The sequence below is a fragment of the Corvus brachyrhynchos genome, unplaced genomic scaffold (assembly GCF_000691975.1).
Source record: "Corvus brachyrhynchos isolate BGI_N302 unplaced genomic scaffold, ASM69197v1 scaffold101, whole genome shotgun sequence".
Taxonomy (NCBI): Eukaryota; Metazoa; Chordata; class Aves; order Passeriformes; family Corvidae; genus Corvus; species Corvus brachyrhynchos.
Window position 1 is genome coordinate 1,906,438 of NW_008237239.1, and position 23,159 is coordinate 1,929,596.

At 47.4% G+C, this 23,159-nt stretch overlaps 1 protein-coding gene across 1 annotated transcript in view; it reads left to right on the top strand.

Moving 5' to 3' along the window:
- PACS2 (phosphofurin acidic cluster sorting protein 2) overlaps positions 1-23,159 on the top strand; it is a 48,491-nt gene that overhangs the window by 20,404 nt on the left and 4,928 nt on the right. The window contains exons 14-21 of the mRNA XM_017729681.1: positions 1,418-1,524; positions 2,223-2,377; positions 5,695-5,805; positions 7,724-7,832; positions 14,317-14,359; positions 17,782-17,824; positions 18,990-19,125; positions 22,489-22,715. Coding sequence (XP_017585170.1) covers positions 1,418-1,524; positions 2,223-2,377; positions 5,695-5,805; positions 7,724-7,832; positions 14,317-14,359; positions 17,782-17,824; positions 18,990-19,125; positions 22,489-22,715 — 931 coding nt within the window. The remainder of the gene's footprint in view (positions 1-1,417; positions 1,525-2,222; positions 2,378-5,694; positions 5,806-7,723; positions 7,833-14,316; positions 14,360-17,781; positions 17,825-18,989; positions 19,126-22,488; positions 22,716-23,159) is intronic.

Below are 23,159 nucleotides of genomic sequence, written 5' to 3' on the forward strand. Positions count from 1 at the left end.
GCTCTGCACCAACCAAGTAGGTCCCGCCGCTTGGAAGAGCTGTGGTGGTGCATGGGGGCTCGCAGCATACTGAGTGTTCAGTGCCCACAAGTTGGATTTCATCTGGCCAGGAGATACTGGGATCTTATAGAGCTTCGCCACCTGAGTCTTTCCACAGAGGTGTTTTCTCCTTCAAGCAATGCCATTCCTTCTGGTTAGCAGCACACTGGGAATAGCTAAATCCTTGCACTCAAAAGCCTCCTAAACTGTGGTAGACTGGGACAAAGGAAGCAGGGAGGTCTGACCTTGTGGTGGTTTAGGCTGAGATTTCTGAGCATAGGTGGTGAACAGGAGAAAATATTCCGGGTCAGCTCTGTAGCCATGTACATGTGCTTGTGATTGCTGACTGCAGGAATCACCCCATCCTTCATGAGTGATAGTTGTTTTAAGAAGAACCCTGAGCAATACTTTCTTTTGCTGGCAACATGGAGCAGTTTGTTATGGGTTTGGAACAAATTTTGCTCCTTTTGGAACCTTACTCTGAGAAAGCAATAAAATATGTATGGAAGAGGACCAATGAATATGTGCTGGGTGGCTGTTGCCTGGAGAACTTGTGCCAGGCTTGTGGAGTTACATTGTCTGGTTTGGCTTTCTGCTTCTGGAAGAGCTAGGGTCTCAATTTGTGAGAGAGCAAAAATACCAACTGAGCTACTGGTTCCACTTTCTCTATACTTGGAAGACAGAGAAATGCCTTCTAGAGATGGACAGAAGATGTAGATCATCTTCCAGTGGTTCTAGGAGCTTGTGCCTGCAGTATCAGAGGGCATGAAGGATATGGACCGGGGTGTATAGATTAGTAGTGCAGAAATTGAGAGTATGAGATAATTACTGAATGCCATAATTGTGTGTACCCGAGTTGTGTGTTCCCCATTAGCTGCATGGAGGGGAAACAGTCCCTCATGAGGAACATGAGTGTGGTAGCACCCTTCCCTTTTTTCAGTGTTCAGGGGTGGACAGAACACTGCATTTGTGTAAGTCCATTTGGAATCAGAGAGATGCAACTGCAGTTCCAGAAGCAGGCAGGCAGACAGTGTCTGCTCTTTCCCAGTGCTGTCTGTGAGGTGAATGGGCTGCTGCTGCTGCCCTGCCCTCTGTGGCTGTAAAAACTGTGCTATTCCAGAGTTGTCATTGCCGTGTTTGGGTTATGGTGTTATGTCTATCAAAAAGATGTTGCCATTTTTCTAGAAGGAGGACTTCCCTTTGGCTGCTGTGCAAGGAGGAGGCATTTGTGAAATAGCCATATCACCTGCAAATCAGACACAGGCAGAGTGCCCAAGAACGGATATGAGAATACCCAGGAGGTTGGGGGAGGCACATTTTCTTCTAGTGACAAACTGTACCAAACAAAGGACTATAAAATGTTCTGTTCTCTCCTCAGTACCTTTCAGATGTCTTGCAAAAGCACACCTTGCCAGTGGTCTGCACATGTTCCTCTGCTGATATTCAGGCAGCTTTCAGCACAATTGTCTCCAGGATACAGAGATAGTAAGTTCTCATCTTGCTTGTGTTGTCTCAGCCCTAAAAGCCTCTCAATTCCTGTGCCCCAGGACTCAGGGAGTTTATTTCTCAACTACTGCATGAAACCTTTCCTGTCTGCTCTCCTGAAGTCAGAATTGTGTGGCTCTTCAGCACTCACCACCCCTGCATGGTGCTGCTGTTCTGCCTCGTGTGGGGGGACACAAGTCACCAACACCAGTGAATATAAAAGACTGTGCTTTGGAGGCTGCCTCGTAGGTCAGATGAATGCAGCAGTAAAGCATGCAAAACAAATAAGTGGGTTTTAAATAGTTCTTGCTCTCCCTTCCAAGTAATTCCCAGATTAATTCCTTGGTTCCTGAAGGCTCTCCCTACTTACCTGCTGAGGGCTGTGGGTACCTGAGTGTGTTCTCTGACACAGCAGTTAGTAGGTACATCCTAACCTAGATAGTTGATCCCAGCCCTTTAGAATATCAAAATGTGCAAAAGAAGGAGCAAGGAGACCAATTAAGAAATTACTGAAGAATGTTGTATTTTATTAATAATGTTTTAAGCTGCTGAGAATCATTGCAATATTGCCTTGTGTATTGAACGAACTCTCTTCTGCTGTAATTATTATTAACCAGGTTGGGTTTTTCTTTGCTGCTTGTTCTGAAATATGTGGTTGAAAACACAATTAAAAATATGTTTCCTCTTTTTCTGTCTAGCTGTAACTGCAATTCGCAGCCTCCAAACCCAATTAAAATTGCAGTGGCAGGAGCCCAGAATTACCTCAGTGCTGTGTTGAGGCTCTTTGTAGAGCAGCTGTCTCACAAAACCCCCGACTGGCTCGGCTACATGAGATTTCTGATCATCCCTCTAGGTAAATAAGGAATGGTGTTTCTTCATGGAAAGGTGAATGGGTGAAATCTGCTGTGTTCCTTCAGGAGAAGCCTTTCTGGAGCTTTGGCTGTAGGTTAAATGAGGCAAAATGTTGTACTATTGTGTAGTGCTGGTGTTGCTGCTCTTGCGTGATTGAATTTCATCTGTAAGTTGCTGATGCCAAAGTCTGCTTGTAAGCCTTCTATTTGAAGCAAGGGGTTTAAGTACTTCCTTCCCATACAGGGAGACTCTTATGCACAGAATGTTGTTCTAGACGCCCTTTCTCTGGCTGAAATGTTAAATTCAGTGGGAACTGTGTTTCCCAAAGCAGTAACTGTTCTGGCCTCCCTGGGCTTGACTCAGAAAATGTTCATAGAGGAGGGGTTGGAAATTTTTTAAAGGCTCTGAAACTGCTGAGAATTTAGATTATTCAAATTACATGCATCTTTTGACCTTTTCTTTACGTGCTGGTCTCCTCAGGTTTTTCCCTCTCTTTTCCAACACTTTATCTCTGCCCTTTCAGCAGCTCAACAAGCCTGCCTGGCTGGAAAATTACCCAGCTTGGATTGCGTGTGGTGAGGGAAGTAGAGTGGACTGATGACAACACCAGGGGTCTTGTTGTAGTCAGAAACATGAGGAATGTTGTAGTGGCAAGGCCTGGGAAGCAGGGCAGTCGCTGGTGCTGTGGGCAGGGACATCTGGGCAGTGCTGGTGTGGTCCAGGGCTTGGCTTGTGTGGACAGAGCACTTAAGTGATGTGAGCAACAAAACACCTGAAAAGCACTTTTTGCCAGTATTTTCTAGTTTTCTAAGTCTGGGACCAGCTGATGGCAGTTCCTGTAGGAATCAGAAGCTGCTGCCCAGCACTATAAACACTGGGGTCAGGCTGTCCATTCAGTGGTGGCATTTGCAAAAGTCAAATAAAAAAGGCAGAGGAAAAGAGCTGGGTCCTTCTGTAAAAAAAGGCATTTAGTTTCCAAAGTGGTTGGCAGGAACAAAAGAGAGAGCTCTTTAGGGAGTAAAAACAACAAAAAAAATTCTGCAAGGTTAAATGTGCTTTGAATGAGAGTCTGTGTCTGAGACTTTGGTACTCACTTGCTGACTGTCTTCTGGCCTCAGAAGAAGAGTTTTCTGTCCTGCAGTTTTTAATGATCTGAAAATGCTCTCTCTTTGAAAGTGAAACACAAGATTCAGCTAGTGTGGGTTTGGGTTGGTTTTTAATCTTAAGACTTCATTTTGTAATCAAAAAAGAAAAAAATTAACAAGGCACTTTGATAATGAAATGCTTTAGAACTGTGAATTCTTTTTAAATCTACTTTAAATATAGAAACTTCTCTAACAGGACCTTTTCCATAGAAGTCTGCAGTATTTCCTGATCGGATCAAGTGCTTATTTCTGGCCAGCTCTCTGGCAGTTCATTAAAGTGATTGAGGAGCAACCTCTTATTTCTGACAATTGAAAAAGCACCAAAGACAGAATGGTGAACATGCCATAAATGTCTTAAAGGAAAAGCCTCTCTGCTGCTAGCAATACCTTTGAACTAGGGCTGGTGGACATTTTCTCTGGATGGTTTTACCTTCTAAATCCACAACTACGCACTCCAATAACAGAAGGGTCAACCTTCAGTGGTTTATTAGCAATCAGAAATGCTTAGTGTCTGTAAACATTTGTACTGGGAGATTCAGTCCTGCTTCACGCTACTGATTCTATGGCTGAAAGACTCTTTTGATGTCTAAACACTGTATGAACAACTGAAAAGGGGAAAATAAAATGTTGGGGGTTATTTTGGCTGTTTGGGGTATTTTAACATTTTATATAGCTCCCATGGATAGAACTTCTTGGGAGACTTCCTGTTTATTGCTTGTTTCCAACTGCATCTGCCATGTGCAGTGTGTTTTCCCAGCATATGGGAAAGCTTCTCCAGTACATGGTGCAGAGCTGTGCTGTGTGCACTGCTTAAAGCTCCACTGCAGAAGAAATGATGGGTGTGAAAGGAGCCATGATCAGGAGGGGCTGGGGAAGAACTTAGGCTCCAGTCTCTAATGACATTGAGGGGAGCTCAGAGGGATCTCCTGCTTTAACCTTTCTTTGAAGTCTGGAAATTAGCTTGGAGGTTGGGAGGGCTGAGACAGTGTTTGGGGGGGGTATTTTTTCCCACCAGAACTTTCCTGGACCATGGTGAGTACAGTTAAGCAGCTGGGGTTGTCTTGAAAGAATTTGTCAGGTTTCCAGTTACCAGCTGATGACTCAATTGTTGCAGCCACTGGAAGTGTGGCTTGATGTGAGAATTTGGTCTGCAGGAAGGATGAAAATAATGTGATTATTAAGAGGAACTCTGAGGCTACTTCATGGCTGACTGTAAATGTACAGGACTCTTGCTGACCATGACTGCCAGGTGGTGACTGGGAAGGGTGATCCTGGCACACCTTTTCTCCTGTGTTCAAAGATTGTAGAGATAGTTGCTAGGGGGAGGTTGTCTGTTTTGAGGACACAGATGGCCTAAAATGAAGGTGGCAAGTTTTTGCCACCTCCCAGGGCAGAGTTTGTCACTTGAGCATCTTCCCTGTCCTGCTCAGTGTAATTGTGAAGTCAGATCTCCATGCAGGGCTGGAGGCTGGACACCCAAAGCTTCTGCAAGGAGGTCTGTCCATGCTCACAGAGGAGCGGAGCCACAAGGCTCAGCTAGAGTAAGCAGGGACCTGATGCATATGCCAGTACTCACTGGGTACTGTAATCCTTGGGCTCTGTTTTCTGTCTCAAATTGCAGCATATTTATTGAGTTTATAGCCCTTCTCCACAGATTAAACAAGCCTCCCTGTGTTGTTTTCCCTGCTTGGGGGCAATTGCCTCTTCTCAACATTGCAAAACAGCTGTGGGGTGCAAATGGTGTTTGGAGGAACGGGTCTGGCCCCTGTTGGCAGAGGTGGCCTGGCTGTGGTGCAGCCTGTGGGCAGGAAGGGCTGTTTGGGAAAGCTGCTTGCAAAACTGAGAGACTGACATGGAGAGCTGTAGGGCCTTTGTGCCTTCCAAATAATTTATTTCCTCGGTAGTTTCCCAGTCCTGTTTTCTTTGGCCTTTTAAAATTTATTTTGTTAGGGGGGGGAAGTGTCAAGTGAAAGATATCAGTGTGTTGAAGCAGTCTGTGCTGGGAAGTCTATTTGCATGCTCTTGTAGAGATAAGCTGGACTAAATGACCTGGTTATAATTGAAGAAGTTTATTTCTGGGGTGTATACTGTGGTTTTGATTTTGGAGTTTAATTCCTTACACTTGTGTTCAGTGCTGGAAAGAACAGCTGTCATGTTTTCCTTTCTTTCTTAGGCTCTCATCCAGTGGCCAAGTATCTGGGGTCTGTAGATTATAGATACAACAACTTCTTCCAAGATCTAGCCTGGAGAGATCTGTTCAACAAACTTGAAGCACAGACCACTGGTAAGACTCTGTCTGTCTGGCCTGTGTGGGATGAAAAGCTTGAATGAGTAATTTTAGCAAAGGTCAAGTAAATACAAGAGGAAGCAGACAAGTGGTTTTGTTCCTCTTTTTGCCTCACTCCACCACATTCTCATTTCAGATGCTGACCTTTCTAAGTCCTGCACATGGTGGTTTGCAAACAGTTACTGGCTCCCAGAGGCACTAACTAGCTGCCCCTGAGTCATGCTGTTCCTACCTACCTGCTGCTTTGTTCTTTGATGTGGAGGTCTCGCTACCAAGTTCAGTACATTGCTTTCCTTCAGGAACTGTGCAGCCTAAAATGCTTGGAAAACTGGAAGCTCTGGGAAGATTAACTTCTGTTAGTTGTGTGTGAGAAAGATCCTGCAGATCTTTCAAGCAGACTTGAAAACATTTTCATTAAAGAATTTTGTTCTTCACCAGTGTGGTAACAAGTGGGAGTTGCCCTAGGTCAGACCAACAAGTTCCTATTCTGATCTGAGTTTGTTCTAGGCCAGATTAAAGCCTTACTTCATGTTAAAGTACTAATTTGTTTAAAATATTAATGCTTACAGTTTCTTCCTCCATTTCTTCAAGAACAGAAAGAAACAGGAGAAAGGAGGATTTGAAACACTGAGGGCTACGTGAAGGCTTGAGATTTGATGCTGTCGTGGGCAGCATTGCCCATACAGAAATTTCATTAGAAGGAAAAAGCTTTGGAGTTTGTGTAGCACTGTGAGTGTGAGGAGGTTGCAGTGTAGTTCTCCCTGGTGGAATTGCAGAGTTCCTGAGACTCCCAGGATGCTCCTGGAAGTCCTCTATCCATGAGAGGAAGAGAGAGACCTCTTCACTGTAATTGTTCAGAGCTTTTTCCAGCAGATGCGGGAATGGCTGGACAAGGCCCGGGGCAGCCTGTTCTGAAGGTGGTCAGCCCAGTTTGGAGCAGGAGGCTGGACTAGAAATTTCCTAGTGTACCACCTAACCTACACTTTCCCTTAATCCTAAATTCATGCAAGAACTGGTATATGGAACTGGTTTCCTTTAATTCCTTGCTGCACTTGAAAATGCAGAAAAATTACAATACAGACTTGATTTTTGTGTCTGAATTAGGAATACTTCATTACCTATAGAAATCCAGCCCAAGAGCCACATCTGTTCCTTACTTGCTTATATGCTGTATGCTATGAGGAAAATTCCACCTCATTTTTGTACAGTACAGACATTGTACATTCTGCATTTTTGTCTGTGTGGTGGCAACTGCACAGAAACTCTGTGATGGCACAAGATGATCTGGCAGAGAATCCCAGCTCTTACCAGTTCACTGTTCAAATACAAAGAGTCTGGGTGAAAATGCCCATTATAAGGTACGGAAGTGTCTGGTGAAAGTCACTTGTGTTCCTGTGATCTCACAGTTGAGGCTCTTTGATTGAAACCAAAGAAATATGGAAGGCATTTGGGAAATGTCTTTGTATCAACTTGAATCAACTACGATCTCACAAATACATGTGATCTTTGTGCTTGTCCTACCCTTGTGTGTCCCTCAGTCTTTTTGGTCAATTCAGCAAGGCCATGAGTCCGTTAGAAACGCAGGTAACTCAGTGCTGGTGTGAGCAGAGCAGCTCACCTGGGAGAGATGGCCAGGCACTTTCTTCAGCAGATACCTGCAGTCAAGGTGTGAAAAAGTCTAAAGCTGGCTCTGGGCGGGTACAAAGAAAAGCTTTTAACAAATCTAAAAGACCAGAGACACTTCAGTCAGAAATGCTGTGTACAGATTCAGCTTTACTGTGCTCCGGGGTAGGCAGAGCTTCCTGTGCAAGAGGTAGTGTAAATGCAGCTGGCTGGGCACCATCAGCAAATGGAGGACAGTACTGGCAGTGGTCTAAGAAGTCACTTCAATGCTTTTCCCTCTGTTCTCCCTCAGTTTCAGAAGCACCTGACGTCGTGTCCCGGATAACGCAGTACATAGCAGGGGCAAACTGTGCACACCAGCTGCCCATTGCTGAAGCCATGCTGACGTACAAACAGAAAAGGTATGTCCCCCTCGTCCTGCTGGCTCCCAGGATGAGCCAGGTTGAAAGCAAAGTGCTTTTCTCGTGTCATGCCAGCAGTCTGAAAAGCACTCCAAACGGCAAAACCCTTGGGAGCCTCACGGTAGCCTGTACCCAGTGATGTGTCCCACTCAGTGGATCCACAGCAGTGGGGCTACTTTAAGTGCAGTGATTCTTTTTTTTGAAGATGTAAGTGGTTTGGGGAAATGGGGGCTAAGCAGGATGGGTGATGGACAGATTCTGTGTGCTTAGGTTCCAGAGATCTCTAACCACAGCAACCTTACGTGTGTAAGACTGGACCTTGACATTCCCCCACAAAGTGTCTTCCATGAGACCTGACCTTTTTACATTGGTATTTAGGGAACTAAGCCCCTTTCTTTTTGGAGTGTAAATAGCAGAGCTTCTTGCAGGAGACACAAATCCTTGTTGATTGGCAGTTGCAAGATATCAGGACTCCTGCTGAGGAGGGCTGACATTCAGCGGGTTTTATTTCAACGTTTCTTAAGGGATAAGTAGCCTGTAGGAGGGAGGATTGGGGCCTGAAAACAAGATTCAGGAGTATGTAGGGCCTCCTGTGGCCATGGGTCCAGGAAGAAGAGTAACTGTTACTGAAGGGTAGAGAAGCACTGTTGCCAAGGGACAGAGGAGAACAATAGATTTGAACTCAGCTCATGTGAGTTTTCTCAGTTAGGGACCAGAAAATCCCTATGAGGCGTGGATGTTGTTAATTGTTAATTCCTTCAATTTGATTTTTCATTTTTGCTCCGTTAACATCCCTCATTGGTGTCTCCTTTGCCTAAGAATTGGGAGAAATTAAAATTGTGGGTAGAGTCACTTTTTTCCCTCCTTTTTGGAAATTCTCATTGTATATTGCTTTTCCATTCCTGTGTCTGCTCTCACATTACTGTGCAGAAATGATTCAGTGAAATTTCACCCATTCTACGTGTTTTTCCTGTATTTCCAGACTGACTAGTCAAGTAAGAGACTAGTCTAGTCTCTTCATGTATTTGTGGACTTTGTAAAGTTAACATTATAATAAGGATGAAATTTAAAGGCCTACAGAGTACTTGAAGCTCTTGCCTTCAGTTTTCCATTTTGTTTTTGGTGTGAAGGCTTACCTTAGTTACCAGCAGGGAGATCAGACACCCCAGTGCAGTGTGAGCCCCTTCTGAGCTGCCTGGTTCTTTCTCTGCACCCTTCAGGTGCTGGGTTCTGCACTGCTTTCCACTGCCTCCTCCACTCTGTTACAGCTTCATTTTTGTCATTAACGCACATTTAAACATTTTGAGTTTCTAATGTGTCCAGAAAGGTCAAATCAGCACCTTGTTGGAAAAATCTGAAATGCATTTGAGCAAGCCCTGCTCTTACCCCTCCCAGCAATGTGCAGGACAGCTTTACCAAGCTGGTCTGATCCATTTGGGTTTTACACCCTTTGGACACTGGTACCATGCCTGAAGCTGTTCATAGTTTTAAGTTAGGAGGTTATTGGGAAGAGAGATTGCTGAAACTCATAGTCAGACTCTGGCATAGCCTGCAATCTCTCAGTATTTCTGTGTGTCTGCCTTAAAATAACTTCTGCTTTCAAGTCAGTACCCCATGAGAGTGAGTCAGAGGAACAGGCTCTCCAATGCAGCATGGGCAGTTGTCGCCTGTGTGCCTTCCTTTAGGAATGGGGGTCTCTGTCATTGGCAGCAGCTTAGGGAGGGTATTGTCAAAAACAACACAGAAATTGTGTCTCCATTAGCACTATCTAAACGAATGCATCGCTTTGTTGTAAGTATAATAACACGTTTGTCTTTTTCTTTGGTTGCTTCCTGAAAAGGAAAAAGAGCTTTCATTTTGATTTTACCATAAGGTATCAGTTCCTTTTAGGTTCCCTCTCCCATCTCCTATCTCTTTTCCCAGTGAACTGGTCTTTTGTGCCTTGTTTAACAGTTCCTGCGGGTCTGGGATGCACAGTTTGTGCTTTAGGTTAAGTTCTGCTCGCTGCTTTGAAACTATGGCATCTGCTGGCAGAATGCTTAGTTGAAAATGACTGCTGTGCCTTTGGACCACACATTTGGGTTACCAGGATGTAGACTGAGTGGGAATGAAGGAGTTGTTGAGAGAGTAGCTTAGAGCAGTACAACATGGAGAAGGTGAGGTTTTTTCTTACCTTTTCCCTTAGCCATCAGAAGATAACAGTGTAGCTCCAGAAGGATCAGGACTGAGAAAAGGCTTTTCAGTTCCCATCTGTTGGAACTGGAGTGCTGTAGGTGCCACTCAGGGGCTCAGGGTGGGGTTCAGCTGTGCAGACCAAGTGCAGACCAGCAAATCTCCTTCCTGTAATCAAAAATTTGAGGACTAGTCTCTTACTGGCAGGGTATGACAAACATATGGGACTTCTCTGCGCTTAAGAAAGAGAAGACAGATGTATGCTAGCAGTGGAGCTGTGCTCTCCGAGCTGCCCCCAAAACCTCCATGCTCTGCAGGGTCCCCTGCTTTGAATCATATGCTTATTGGACATTGTTTATTTTGTGCTCAGCACACAAAGTTACTGCAACTCCCTCTCCCTTGAGGCCAGAGGTGAGTGGCTTCTCCAAGGCCAGTTTTCAGGGCAGTGGTCCGGGTAGAAACAAGCAGCGCTACCTACAAATTCATTGCAAGAGAAATCTCTCAGAACCCTGGCATTTGCTCTGTTAAACAAGCCCTAGTGGTCCAAGGAAAGCCAAGCCAGTCTCTAGGATGTAGCTGTATGTGATGAGCTGCTTTATAACTTTCTTGCCAGCTGTCCCTATTCTGACTGACCCTGCTCCCTTCCCGTGCCCTTGTTCTGTTTGTTATGGCAAAGGTTGGCGCATGTACTGCCTGTGATGGACTGCAATCGTGCCAAAGCTTTGTCCTGGTCTTCTGGAGCATCTGCTGACCTTACCTGAAAGCGGGGGGCTGGCAATGAGGAAAGGGGTTCAAGAAGGAAATGGAGTGCCATTGCAGTTCCTCTGAGTTACACTGGGTGACTGACTCTATCTGTGAGCTCTGGGAGAAGTCCTGGTTACTGAATTGTGAAGGAACAGTGCAATCCAGGCCACACCTGGGGACCTGAGACCATGGGGACAGGGTTGGGCCTCTCACTAGGAGGGGCATGTCTCTCTGCATTGTTTTCTTGAAAGAAACCCTGTGGTATTTGAGGTCTGAGATTCAGCACTCATTCCCAGTGCAGCTGGACTGCTGGGCTGGCGTCACCCACTGTAATTCAGTGCCCAGCACAGTTCAGCTCATGCCATGTGGCTTCTGGATAGCCCTTGCATGAATCTGGGGAGCAGCCTGGCTGTTGGAAGTGGCAGCACTATTCACTTGTCAGGGCAAGGGCTGGATCACTGCCTGCCTGGTTATGTGTTTACCAAAAGCTTTTGGGACCACTTCCCAGCTCTTGCTCCCAGTTCCCTTGGATTGGAGGGCTCCTGGGCAGTCGGAAGCACGGATTACACTTCTTTCTGCCTGCTGTGTGTCTCAGAGGCCCTGCAGGGCAGTGGCTAAGCAGAGTCCAGGTCATTGCTCTGGGTGCTTCTCCTCAAACACACCCTGCAGCAGTTGCTGAACGTGAACACGGCTGGTGAAGAGGGCTGCGGTCCCGCCTCTGGCTCAGCAGAGCCCACGTTATCTGGCTGGTTACTGCAGGAAACTCCTTGAGCAGCTGCTGGAAATGCAACAGGAGTGCAGCAGAGGAGAGTCAAAGCTCAAGAAATTATGGGTGTCCTGTTGACTATGTCCAACCTGCCATAGCAATGTGAAGAATGCTGGACAGGAGGTGTTTGGGAAGGCTGAGAGGAGACTCTTCTGATGTGTTGTGAGGACATGGAGTTGCTTTGTCCCCTTTTGGTTTGACCCTGGTGGAACCAGGACAGTGTTAGCCAGCAGACAGCTGGAGTTGCCCAGTGGGCAGGACAGATTTCATACCATAGATAAACCTTGGAGAGGTTTTGGATTGCATGGATAAGCCTTGGATTGCCTGGGGTGAAATGGCCTAGAGTCCTGCTAGTCCTTCAGTGATAGAACTCCTCTCTTTCCTGTTGCCTCCTTCAGGACCTGACTGGAATAAAGGGAGTGCCTGAGACCCTCCTAGTTAGAGAGATGACACATCAATAACTGCTACAAATCACAAACTGGGGCCAGGTTTGGCTTTAAGTTACAGCTGAGGTACCAGGGCCTTCAGAAGCCCTGTGGGTAAAAAAAAGCCTTGGGCATGTAGGGGTTAACCCTCTGCAGCCTGGGAATCTGTGCAGCTGAGGTAATGAGGGGAAGCTGCCTTTCCAGAGATGGGAGATATTTTAGTTGCAGGGCTGTGGTAGGAGGACGAATCAAAGCAGCTGTTACCAAGGTAAAAGGATTCTGAATTAATGTTTTGGGATCTTGAGATCCTGAAGAACAAAAATTGGGAAGAGCATGAAGGAGGAAATGAAGAACAAGCATGGTCTTTTCTTCCATCCACGTGAAGAGCAGCTGTTTTGATAAGCTGCATTTTCAGAGACACATGTGCAAGACCAGAGTTCCCAAGAGGACATGTGACAGTACTAGGCTAGCTGAGCTGAAATCCAGCTGGATTGCTTCAGGAACAGCCTGTGCATCATTGTGAGCGGTGATAAATGGTGACTGAAGCAAACGATGTATTTCAGAATTGCCCCTGAGCTCTCCGCAGTAGGAATCAATGCTCCCAGGGGGAATGAGAATGAGTTTTATGCTGGAATTGGGCATGGTTTGTTTTTTCAGAGCTCGGAGCAAACCCATGCAGTAGTAGCTGAGAGATGACTGGGTGGCTGTTGTGCTTCCCTCACTTAGTCAGTGGAACTCACTTTCTGCCAGCCATCAAGCCCATGGAACTAAACGAAAGAGAAGAGAACTGAGCCTCTGTTCTGTGCCTCTCCCAACAGCTCTGTGGTTTTCTCTTTTCCCTTTGCAAAACTGGAGCTGGAAATGTCGTGTTCGTAGGAGATGTGTTTGCTGGGGACCTGCAGCTGTGTTTGCAAAGATGTGACCTTTCTGCCTTCCAACACGGAACCAGGGACTTGGTCCTGTGCTTCAGGAGACCCATGAAGGTGCAGTGCCTGAGGGTGTGAGGTAGGAAGGGAGCAAAGGCCCTGGCTTTGCCTTAAGGATGGATAAGCAGAGCCGAACCAAAGTGAGAGGCTGTTTGCAAAATCATGTTCTGCTTTGGACCACGAGGGAGCTCTGGCTGAGTCACTGCAGTTTTATGTCATTCTTTCCATGGGGCTTAGAGGAAAGTGTCCAACCTGTGCTGATCACACAATGATGAAGAACCTTTGTGCATTTGGTGCATTTCTGGTCAGTGCTGGAAACAGCCCAGAAATACCCACAGTATTTATGCTACTCCCAGCTAAATTCTGGATGAAAGGAATGCTGGATGGTTTTTTTTTTGACCACTGGGGGATGCACAGGAAGAGAAACATGAGAAGTCTCAGTGTTTGTCTGCTTCCTACCTGTTTCCTGTGCTCAGTCACTGAGAAATGTGTGTCTTGCCTGTGCAGTCACTTCCCTCTGCTAAACCATAGTTCCTTGAAAACATGTGGATGTGCTCCTGTGGTCTTCTCCTCACCCTGTGGGTCCATCTCTAATCTCTGTTGCCATTGAAGGGAGCAGTGACTCTGCAGGCCCTTCTTGCCTGCCTTCCTCCTCACTCAGCTCTTCCTCATCTTTGTCGAGTCTCCCCTTAATTCCTGCTAGGTTTGGCTGTGGCCTTCGTTGCTGGCCATTCTCCACCCTCTGGTTTCTGAACCCTGGGCAGGGCCCAGATCAAGAGGGGCTTTCCAAACGTGTAGTGTTGTCTCCAGCTGTTTCTGGGACACGGTGTGCCTTTTGTTCAGCTTGGTTTAGCTGTTGGTGTGTGCCCTGGTGCCCGACCTCTCCGGTGTGCCTGTGGAAGGGCCTGCGAGCTCCCAGCGGCAGGAAGCGTGTGTGAGTGTGCGTGTGAGCGTGAGGGCACGTCCTTGCTGGTGCTTTACCAATAACCACGTGTCACGGCTTGTAACCTGCGGCAGGGCCACTGCTTTGGCGGTGCCGGGATGTGCAAGCTATGGCACATGGCTCCACGGGGGGGACGCCTGGAGGCCGTGCGTGCAGAGCGCCTCAGGTACTAGTAAGTAACACCCAGTTCTCCGTGTTGTTGTGGCACAGATCCATTTCCTTGCAGTAGGAGGCCGTGTGTCTGTGATGACTGCCATGCCATTCAAGCATGTTTCTCTGTGGAGCGTGAGGGAGGGAGGCAGAGCCCTTCTCCCCCAGACGTGCCATAGGTTGCGTGCTCCTCCCTCCCGTGCAGGCTCTTAGTGCTGGCAGGGGGCCTTGAGAGGAGCGTGGGACTGGCGCTTGCATCCTGTCCGTCCCTGCTGCATGCTGGAATGCAACGTATGGAGTGAGTATGGTGCCTGGGGTGCAGGCAAGCTGCTAACAACTCTCTTCTCTTTGCCTTTAGCCCTGACGAAGAGTCTTCACAGAAGTTCATTCCCTTTGTCGGGGTGAGTGTTACCATGGTTGTGCTGTCTCAAGCAAGCTCGAATATGTTCACAGGTGTTAACCTAAACTTAACAGGTTTCTGGAGTAGAGCAGAAGCCATTGGGTGCTCCAAGGCAGATTATCAGCGTGAGAATCTGATGGTTGGATGCAGCTGCCTGATATGTAAGCAAACCTCTAAGACACTTCAGCAAACTACAGGGTTTATTTTACTCCTCAGACAGGAATGTGATGTGTCCTTGGAAACCTGATCACAGGGATGCTGTGCCCAGCATTGCCCTGGTTGATTGTTTTGGCCAAATTTGCTATTCCAGTGTCAGTCCTCAGCATGCTTGTCACTAATGGTCTCCCATCCTCTTAGTATCCCGTCTATTCCTGGGAAGTAGAGAGTACATCCCAGCAGGGACATGATTTATACCGCTGTTATGTATTTGGGACAGTAGTCCCTAGTTTTTCCTCCTGTCCTTAAGTGTTCCTATCTGAGGTGCCAAGTGCCAAGTATCTGGTCAGGGCTGTGTTTGTTCCTCTGTCAGTGTATTTTGTGCACTGTGCTCTTTGCCTTTTCTAGCTTCCCTCCCCTTATTTGATCATGCTCTTCAATTCGTTAAGTTTTGGGTGTAAAGTCATTGGCCACAAGAAATGCCTTGGCTACTCTTCAGCTCTTGGATGTCCTCTTCCCAGTTTGTGCTGCTGTCTTGTAGCTTCTCTCTGGCATGCTGGCCTTGCTGTGCCTGCTCTGTGTGAAGCTGACATGTGCGCGTCCCCTTTGTGTCCGAGGGTGCGTCAGAGCTAATCTGAAATCCCAAGGCATTTAAAGAGCTTAGTCTCTCTTGCCCTCAGGCTGACCCTGCTTTCACTCTGGTGTCTCCTCACAGTGAGAGTCTCTCTCTGCAGTATTCCTGAGATGACAATCTACTTTTGTTTGTTGAAGAAGAGATGCCTTCTGCAAAAGTGGACAGACACATCTACCCAATTTGTTCCCTGCTGATGAGCTTTGCTGGGAGCTTGTATGAACTCCAATTTCTAGTGATGAACTATTCTTAGAAAACAGCTATTTCACCTTTCCCAGTAATGTGAAAAGCCCAGAGGACTTGGAACATCCCAGACTGTTGTTGGGCTCTGCAAGCTTTTCTTCAGGACTGATTTAGTCTCTTATTATGTGCAAGCAAATGGGGCTCAGAATGTTTATCCAGTTGCTCTAAAATGATTGTTGTCCTCACATTAGTACTGCTTTTCCATCTGGTTTTGATTATCTGAAAGTGGTGGAAGAGTGAACGGCTTTGTTGTGTATATAATGTTGCCAACCCCCCCCAAAAATCTTGCCTTGAAAGCACAGACTGACTTCCTAAGTCATCTGGTGATGAGGATCAAGTCAGTGCTGCTTGCTCTTGATTCTGAAGCATTCCTGACACAGTAATTCCCCATTAAACACATCTGAAGAGACTGAAAGGCCAGTTGCAGGTGTCTCACAAATTCTGAGGCTGGACATGAACACTGAGGCTGTTTCCCTCAGGTGCAGCCTGCTCAGAGCTGTTGGACAAGGGAGAGAGCCAGCAACTTCTGGGTTTGCAGCTCCTGATGTTGGCTGCACTCTTGGCTTTTGGGGTGCAAAACCTGATGTCCTGCAGCTGGATTGTGCAGTCTTTGACCCAGAAATGAGCAGAGCAGTGCTGTGCTGCTCAGCTGGGCTCAAAGTGGTGGGAGTGGAGCCTCACAGGGAGCCAGACGGATGCAAAAGCCAGGGTCAAGCTGCGTTGGGCTGACAGCCAGTTGCCAGGAGAGTTAACAGGATGTGCCTCTTTCTGGAGGGAAAGGGGGCTGGCTGCTGCAACTTCCCTGGATGGAGGCATGTTGGAACTGCAGTGTTCTCATGCACCTCCCTGAGTGGAGGGAAGGGAAAGTGTTTAAACTTGTGTTCTTCCCATGTGTCTGAACTTCAGCATTTTCAGTCAGCCAACAAGGAGGAAAAGGCCAGAAGAGATTTCCTGTCTGGCTTGCAGATCAAGGTGGCTGCAGGCAGTTTTCTGTGTTGCTTGTCCCTTCCTTAACTCTGCTCCTCTTGTTCACAGCCAGTGACAGTCTGTGAAACATCGTCTTGGCATTTAACACATACAGCACAAATGGCTGCTGCACTCCAGAGCCTGATTTGTTGCCCTTTGGATGGAGACTGGCCAAACTGAGCTACAGCCTCCTTCTCCCAAGCCCCTCAGGAAGCCTGTGCACACACTGCTGAATTTGTGATGGCTTTTCCCAGCCTGCATCCACCATGAGAATCCACCAGAGAGCCTGACAACTCTCCAAGATCTACTGCTGAGCATACCTCTCCAAACTCTGCAAAGCGTTTTGCTTCTAATAATTAATTTTTTTTTTTTTTTGGGATCCCATATTACAGAAATGTGCTCCCTAGAGATGTGGTCCAGACATGGTCGTGTCTGAACTTAATGACCTTCTATTTTCAAACTACACAGTCTGCGTGACATCATTTCTCATTCTAAAGCAGGTTTTATTGACCTGAGCTCCCTTTGCAGCTCTTTCCCATTTGTCAGCATTTGTATAGGGCAGACATTAGCCCTGGTTTCTTAAGGACCTTCAAAAGGGTCTCTTCTCTGCAGTGTTAAGAGTAATGATCCCTGTGTATCATACCAGATTATCACTACAGAAGGTCTCTGCTTTTGTATCACCAAGGACCAGTTTATCTTTCGAGGCATAGTGTGTTCTCAGGAGTTTGTTTGCAGCATGTTCTGTTCCACAAATTATTGCCAGTGACATTTACCATTAATCTTAATGTGCTAGCTGGTGGTTGGCCACACACATTTGTACCCTTATTACAGTGTCATTTGGATCGTTCTGACCTGTCCATGTGGTGGTTTGTCTGCCTCCAGAGGCTTTGCTAGGGGCTTTATCTTCTTTGTTGGACACTTCCCTTGTTTAGAGAATAGAAAACTCTGATCAGAAACTGTGCTTTGTTGCTTCTATGGTTTCCTAACAAACCCCAAGTATGCCGCACCCTGGCAGTGGCTGCTCTTGAGCAATGGAAGCAGTGTGTCTGTAATTAGCAGGTGTATCAAAGCAGTGCTGAAGGGATATTTATGACCCTTTTTCCTCCCACAGGTGCCACAGGCCCTGTAGTTGCCATAGCTTGGAGCTGATGGGCTGTTCAGAGCTGGGCAGGTCTGTAACAGCACTGTAGGGTCTGTCCTTTGTGCTGTCAGTGCTGCCCTTTGAGTAGGTCAGGGAAGGGCTGTGAGCTGGCACTGCATGGCTGGACATTGCCAGGACCTGCCTGGCTCTTAGAAGACTCCTTAACTACTCTGACTGCAGGGACAGTGTCATGGAGCCTTCAGAGATGAACTTAATTCTGGGGTTTGGGCTCCTGAAGTTCAGGGGGCTCTTGTTTGACAGAGCTCTTCTGTTTTGCTCCCTTTAGGTGGTGAAGGTTGGAATAGTGGAACAATCTTCTGCAACATCAGGTAAGGAACATCTTGTGTGTGCTTTCTGTGTCATACAGCCAGTGGGAGCCTGACTTCACAGGCTGAACAGACTTGTCCATTGCTGATGCCTTGGAGCTCTGTGAGGTGGAATTGGATTTTATTAGCTCCCAGTGGCTTGTCTGCAGAAAGAGAGCCCTCTCTTGGGAGAGGCCCTTTTTCTTTTTACTTTACATGGTGCTTCAGGCCAGGTGAAATTCCCACACCTTCATCTAAGGAAGCTCTACTCTCACATTTGTGCAAACACCATTTTTCTAATGTGTATTGTCAGTAGGGTGGATTCACTGTTAGAGTAGTTGAAGGTTCCTGCTTCAAGCTGAGCAGCCAGTTCATCAGAAGTTCATGCCTGTCTCCCTACACTGGGCTCAGTTGCTGAGTAAAATTGATCTCAGTGCCTGGGAACTTTAGGGTGGGCAAAGTTTTAGACCCATTTTTTTTTTAGTGGGGGAGTGCAAGGCTGATATACAGGATACTGTCTGCTTACATATGCAGACGTGGGGTAGTGCTATTTTGTCAACGTGAACTTATTTTTTCCTCCTTCCATACGCACAGGAATATTGTTTTCCTTGTGTTGGGACTGTTTCTTGTATTGTTCCACTGTCATACCCAGATTCTTGTGGCCTGGGTCACACATAGGTTTGTGCATGGAGGCAGCCCTTCTGTGGGTCACTCCTTGCTGCCACACTGCTCCCACCATCCTGAAGGGCCAACGTGAAGGGGATGAAACCTTGATTTTGGAGGGTGGAGGCAGATTGAATGGGGAGATCCCTGTGATCAGCCCACAGGTACTGGATTCCAAGAGTGATGCTGCCCTGCAGTGGTTGCACGGGGAGATTCCCTGTAGGAGATCAATGGGCTGGGCTGTGGCTGTGCAGGAGGCTCAAAATCAGCTGGGAGCAAACCCCTAGAGAGCAGATGCCAAATGAGGAACCCACAGGAGTATGAATGTCTGTGCCTGCCTCTTACCCAGACACATAAAGCCCTTCAGAAGCATGGAGACAGTCAGAACTGATGGGCCAGCTGACCTCTGGATTGAACCTGAGCAAAACCTGTGCAGGAGGAGTAGGGACAAGGAGATTGAGCTTCATCCCAGTGTTCTGTGCCGTGAGACAAACCCAGACAAACAGTATGACTTCCTTTCTTTAAGGTGACTCTGATGACGCGGCTCCCTCAAGCTCCATTGTCCTTTCTTCCACCCCGCCTTCTGTGTCTCCTGCTGTGAAAGAAGCCTCCCCCACGCCCCCTTCCTCACCGTCTGTTACAGGCAGCTTCTCGTCCCCAAGGTAAACCATGTTTTGTCTCCTTACAGCTCCCTTGGCTGGCTTATCTGGCATACACATGGCAGAGAACTCCTCCAGAGAAAAACCCATAGTTCTCTCTTCATCCCTAGCAAACATTTGGAGTTGTCACCTTCCCCCTTCACCTCTTTTGCCTCTGGAGTGACTGTGTCCTTGCTAAGGCCGACAAGGAGCTGGGGAGGGCAGGGGGGATTGGATTTTACACTTAGTAGGAAGGCTGCATGTCTCAAGGGCAGGATTCTATTGGGACTATATGTATTCAAAAAAATTACTGACTTAATACACGTGGGTGCCAGACTAATCCCTCATGATTCTTATGTTTTTAATGGCCAAATGAGTCAGAGTGACTTTTGAAGGAGCTGGTGACTTTCTCTGTGAGGGTAATGCTGGCAGTTGTAAGGTGGCATGGTGGAACTGCAGTTCCCATTCACATGTGTGCCTGAAAGCACATCTGAACAGCAAGGAGACTGCACCTAGAGGTAATATTAAGCCCTGGTTTAGCTGAAATTTTTAGGGTTGAAGGGAGGAAACCCTTAGAAAGCTGCCAGTAAGACTTGCCCTGGCCAGGCCTCTTCATTTTGTTGCTGCACAAAACGTTGGTGTAGCTGTCTAACACTTTTTGTGCAGTTTTGGTACTCAGAAGCATTTGGCGAAGTTCCCCTTGATTTCGTCAGCTTCCCATAACTTTTAAGGGAACGTAGCAGCACTCTGATGAGAAGGGGAGACCAGAAGCATTTGGATTCTGGAGTTTAGGAGTGGAGAGGAAAGAGATAAGCCACTCAAGTTTTGCAAAGTCAGGGGGTTTTGTGTTTGTTGAGGGTGGCAGAGCACTGGAACAAGTGCCCAGGGAGGATGTGGAGTCTCCTTCTCTGGAGACATTCCAAACCCACCTGGATGCGTTCCTGTGTCACCTGCTCCGGGTGACCCTGCCTTGGCAGGGGGGTTGGACTGGATCATCTCCAGAGGTCTCTTCCAATCCTAACAATTCTGGGATTCTCTGAAGTCTGTGGCACAAGACCTGGGCACACACAGTGACACTGCAAGAGGTCAGTTAAAAGGGAGAACGGAAGGGAGGGACCATGTCTTCCTCTGCTGCTTCTGTGGCAGCAGCATCAGCAGATCAAAGAGGGGTCAGACAAATTCATGGACAGCAGATCCATTAATGGATATTAAAGGATGCTTCAGGGATGTCCCCTCTAGCATCCCTAATCCTGTGATTGTCAGGCTGGGAAGTCCAAGGGCATGCTCTGAGGCTGGGCTTATGTACTCTCCTTAAGTAGCATCCCCTACTGTTCCTGTTGGAGACAGAATGGGGACCTTTTGTGCCCACTCCACAATGCCCTGCAGGGACCTTTAACCTCTGACTTCTTAAACTGGCTTAAGAGTTCCCTTTTACCAAGAGGAAGTGGAGATGTGAAAGTCCCAGTTTAGGTGCCCAGCACTGGGAGATGTTAGTGACTTGTTAGTGACTAGATGTTCGTGTTCACCTGTGCCAGGGGCCCGGCTTCCCAGGCCCCTCCTGTTGTGTCCCTGTGGTTTGATGGCAGGAGAGCCCTGTGTGCCCCAGGCTGTTGCAGCAGCAGCTGGCTGGCAGTGCAGAGAGCTGGAGGCTGTGCAGCCATAGATGTCACACACATTCTTGTGTGTGAGCTTTGTGTATGGGCTTTCCAAAGGTGGAAGTGGTTTGGGAACTGGTGCCCCCAAGAGTGTAGGGTATTAAAAGTTGAGAGCCATCGATGTGATAAATCTGAAGCTGACACCCCAGCTCTAGGAATCTGGTACTTTTTGGTTTCATATTGTGTGGTAAAATCATCAAGAAGTGAGGAAGTGTAGGTTCAACATTGTTCCATCTCCCCTGATCTGTAAGTGACAGCACAGGGGGTGGAGGGTGACACAAACTGAATGATTAAGCCACGTGTTTAACTGGAATGGAACATAAAATCTTGCCTGGCCCTAGTGAACATTAGGATGCATTGTCTTTATGACTGAGTTGAGAAATGTGATGCAAAGGAGCCTTAAAACTCAAAGCAGCATCTCCAAAGCATCATCCTTAAAGAATCTCACTTCTGAATATTGCCCTGAGAACCAAAAACCTGGTTTTGGTCATCAAAGATGAACTCTGCTTTGCAGTCTGACTTTTAGCTGAATAAATGGCAAAGAAAATGAAAGGATTTGCTGAGAGGACTGTAATGATAGGACGTCCTTGCTTTACCTTGAGTTTCTTACTAGACAGGTGGTGCAGAGGGATGCATATTTCATTCAGGATCACAGATTTATCTTCCTTAACAACTGCCGTTTCTCAAATTGGGGACACAGACTGGTAGATAAATTTAGGTTTTTGTCTGGTACTTGTGTATTATTCAACACTGATGTCACTGTGTAGGAAGAAGTATAGGCTGTCACTTGTAGGTCTGCTGAATGATGAACCCCTGCTCCCCTCAGGGTTAGCAGTGAGAGGCAGGGGCAGGAAGGGGCTGGAATTTCCCAAGCTGCTCATCTTACCTTTTCTGGCTCAAGAAAGGCTGGCATCATTTGGTGATGCACGGCTGCTACCACATGATGCACAGGAGTTTTCAACAACAGATCATATCCTGAAATCTGCTGTTGTTTAGCAAACATCATAGGGCTGGCAGAACATTCTTCCAACAGTGGAACTCCCCAGCAAGTGGCAAGGCTTGGGGGGAGGCAATTGCCTTATGCCAACTCTGTTACAGGGAGCTGGGGTGAGCAGAGGTCCTCTTTGACTGGGTGGAGCATCTGAGCTGGAAGGGAAGCAGCTGGTGGCAGGAAGAGCTCATGAACACAGGAGATGGAAGCAAGTCAGGGAGCTTGGGAACTGAGTGCCTGATGTTCAAGGACCTGCCAAGTCTTTGTTCACCTCAGTTGAGAGTTGGTTTTGGCAGGGCTGTGCCTGGACAGAGTCACTCATCAGTGCTCAGGAGGCAGCAGCAAGGTGCTTACGGCCTCTTTTCCCCACTCAAAGATGAAGTAATCTGGACCACCTCAGGAGCTGCCTTTGCTGCTGTGTCACGGAACTCAGCACCATCTAAGGGAAGTGCTTGTGTGCTCCCTTTCCCACTGCTTGCCTCATGACTGTGCTGCAGGTCAGCTTGTGTTGGCTCACTGAGGTTCTGTGCTGCCAAGCTGATGCCACTGTGCAAGGGGACTCAGGCTGCATCTCTAAGGGGTGACTTCTTGGGCTTCTGTAATTGCTGAGTCTCACTATGAAATGTCACTTCCTGATTTCCCAAAGAGCCAGCTGTTTATCCTCTGACCAGGAATAGCAGCCACTCTGACAAAACTCTGCTGAGAGGTGTGCAGAAATTACCTCCTTCTCTTGTTTTCCAGCCAGGGCCTCGGTGCTGAGTTGATGGGCCTGCAGGTGGATTACTGGATTGCAGCTCCACCTGTGGACAGAAAGAGAGACCCGGAGAAGAAGGACCCTTCCACTACCAAAAACACACTGAAATGCACTTTCCGGTCCCTCCAGGTCAGCAGGCTGCCTGCCAGTGGTGAGATTGCCACCACACCAACCATGTCTATGACTGTTGTGACAAAAGAAAAGAACAAAAAAGGTAAGGTGTCCTTCTGTCCCTGTCCTGCTGCTCCAGAGCTTCCTGACTTGTCAGTGCTGGATTATAGCCCCTTGGTCCTATTTTTATCCCCAAAATTCTAATCAGTTGATGAGAAGTGACTGCATAAAGTGATAGGGTTTGAAAGGGTGGTTCCTCTCTGTGAGGTAGAAAGGGGATGTGTTCATCCTGATGGCTGAACAGCTACGATGGTATAGCACAAAGGAACAAAGGTGGGGACAGAGCAAGCACATGCAGAAGGCCATGCTCTGGACAGCTTCCCTGTGCTCCTTGGGAGCCTGCTGGTGCTGTTTTGGGATGTTGGATTAGATAAGAGGCAGTTTGTGCCCCAACCACCAGTGAGGGTAAATGGGCCCCTCCTTTCTAACAGTGTGCTGGAAACTGGGGATAGCTGTACTTTCTGGGATGATATCCCCATCCTATGCG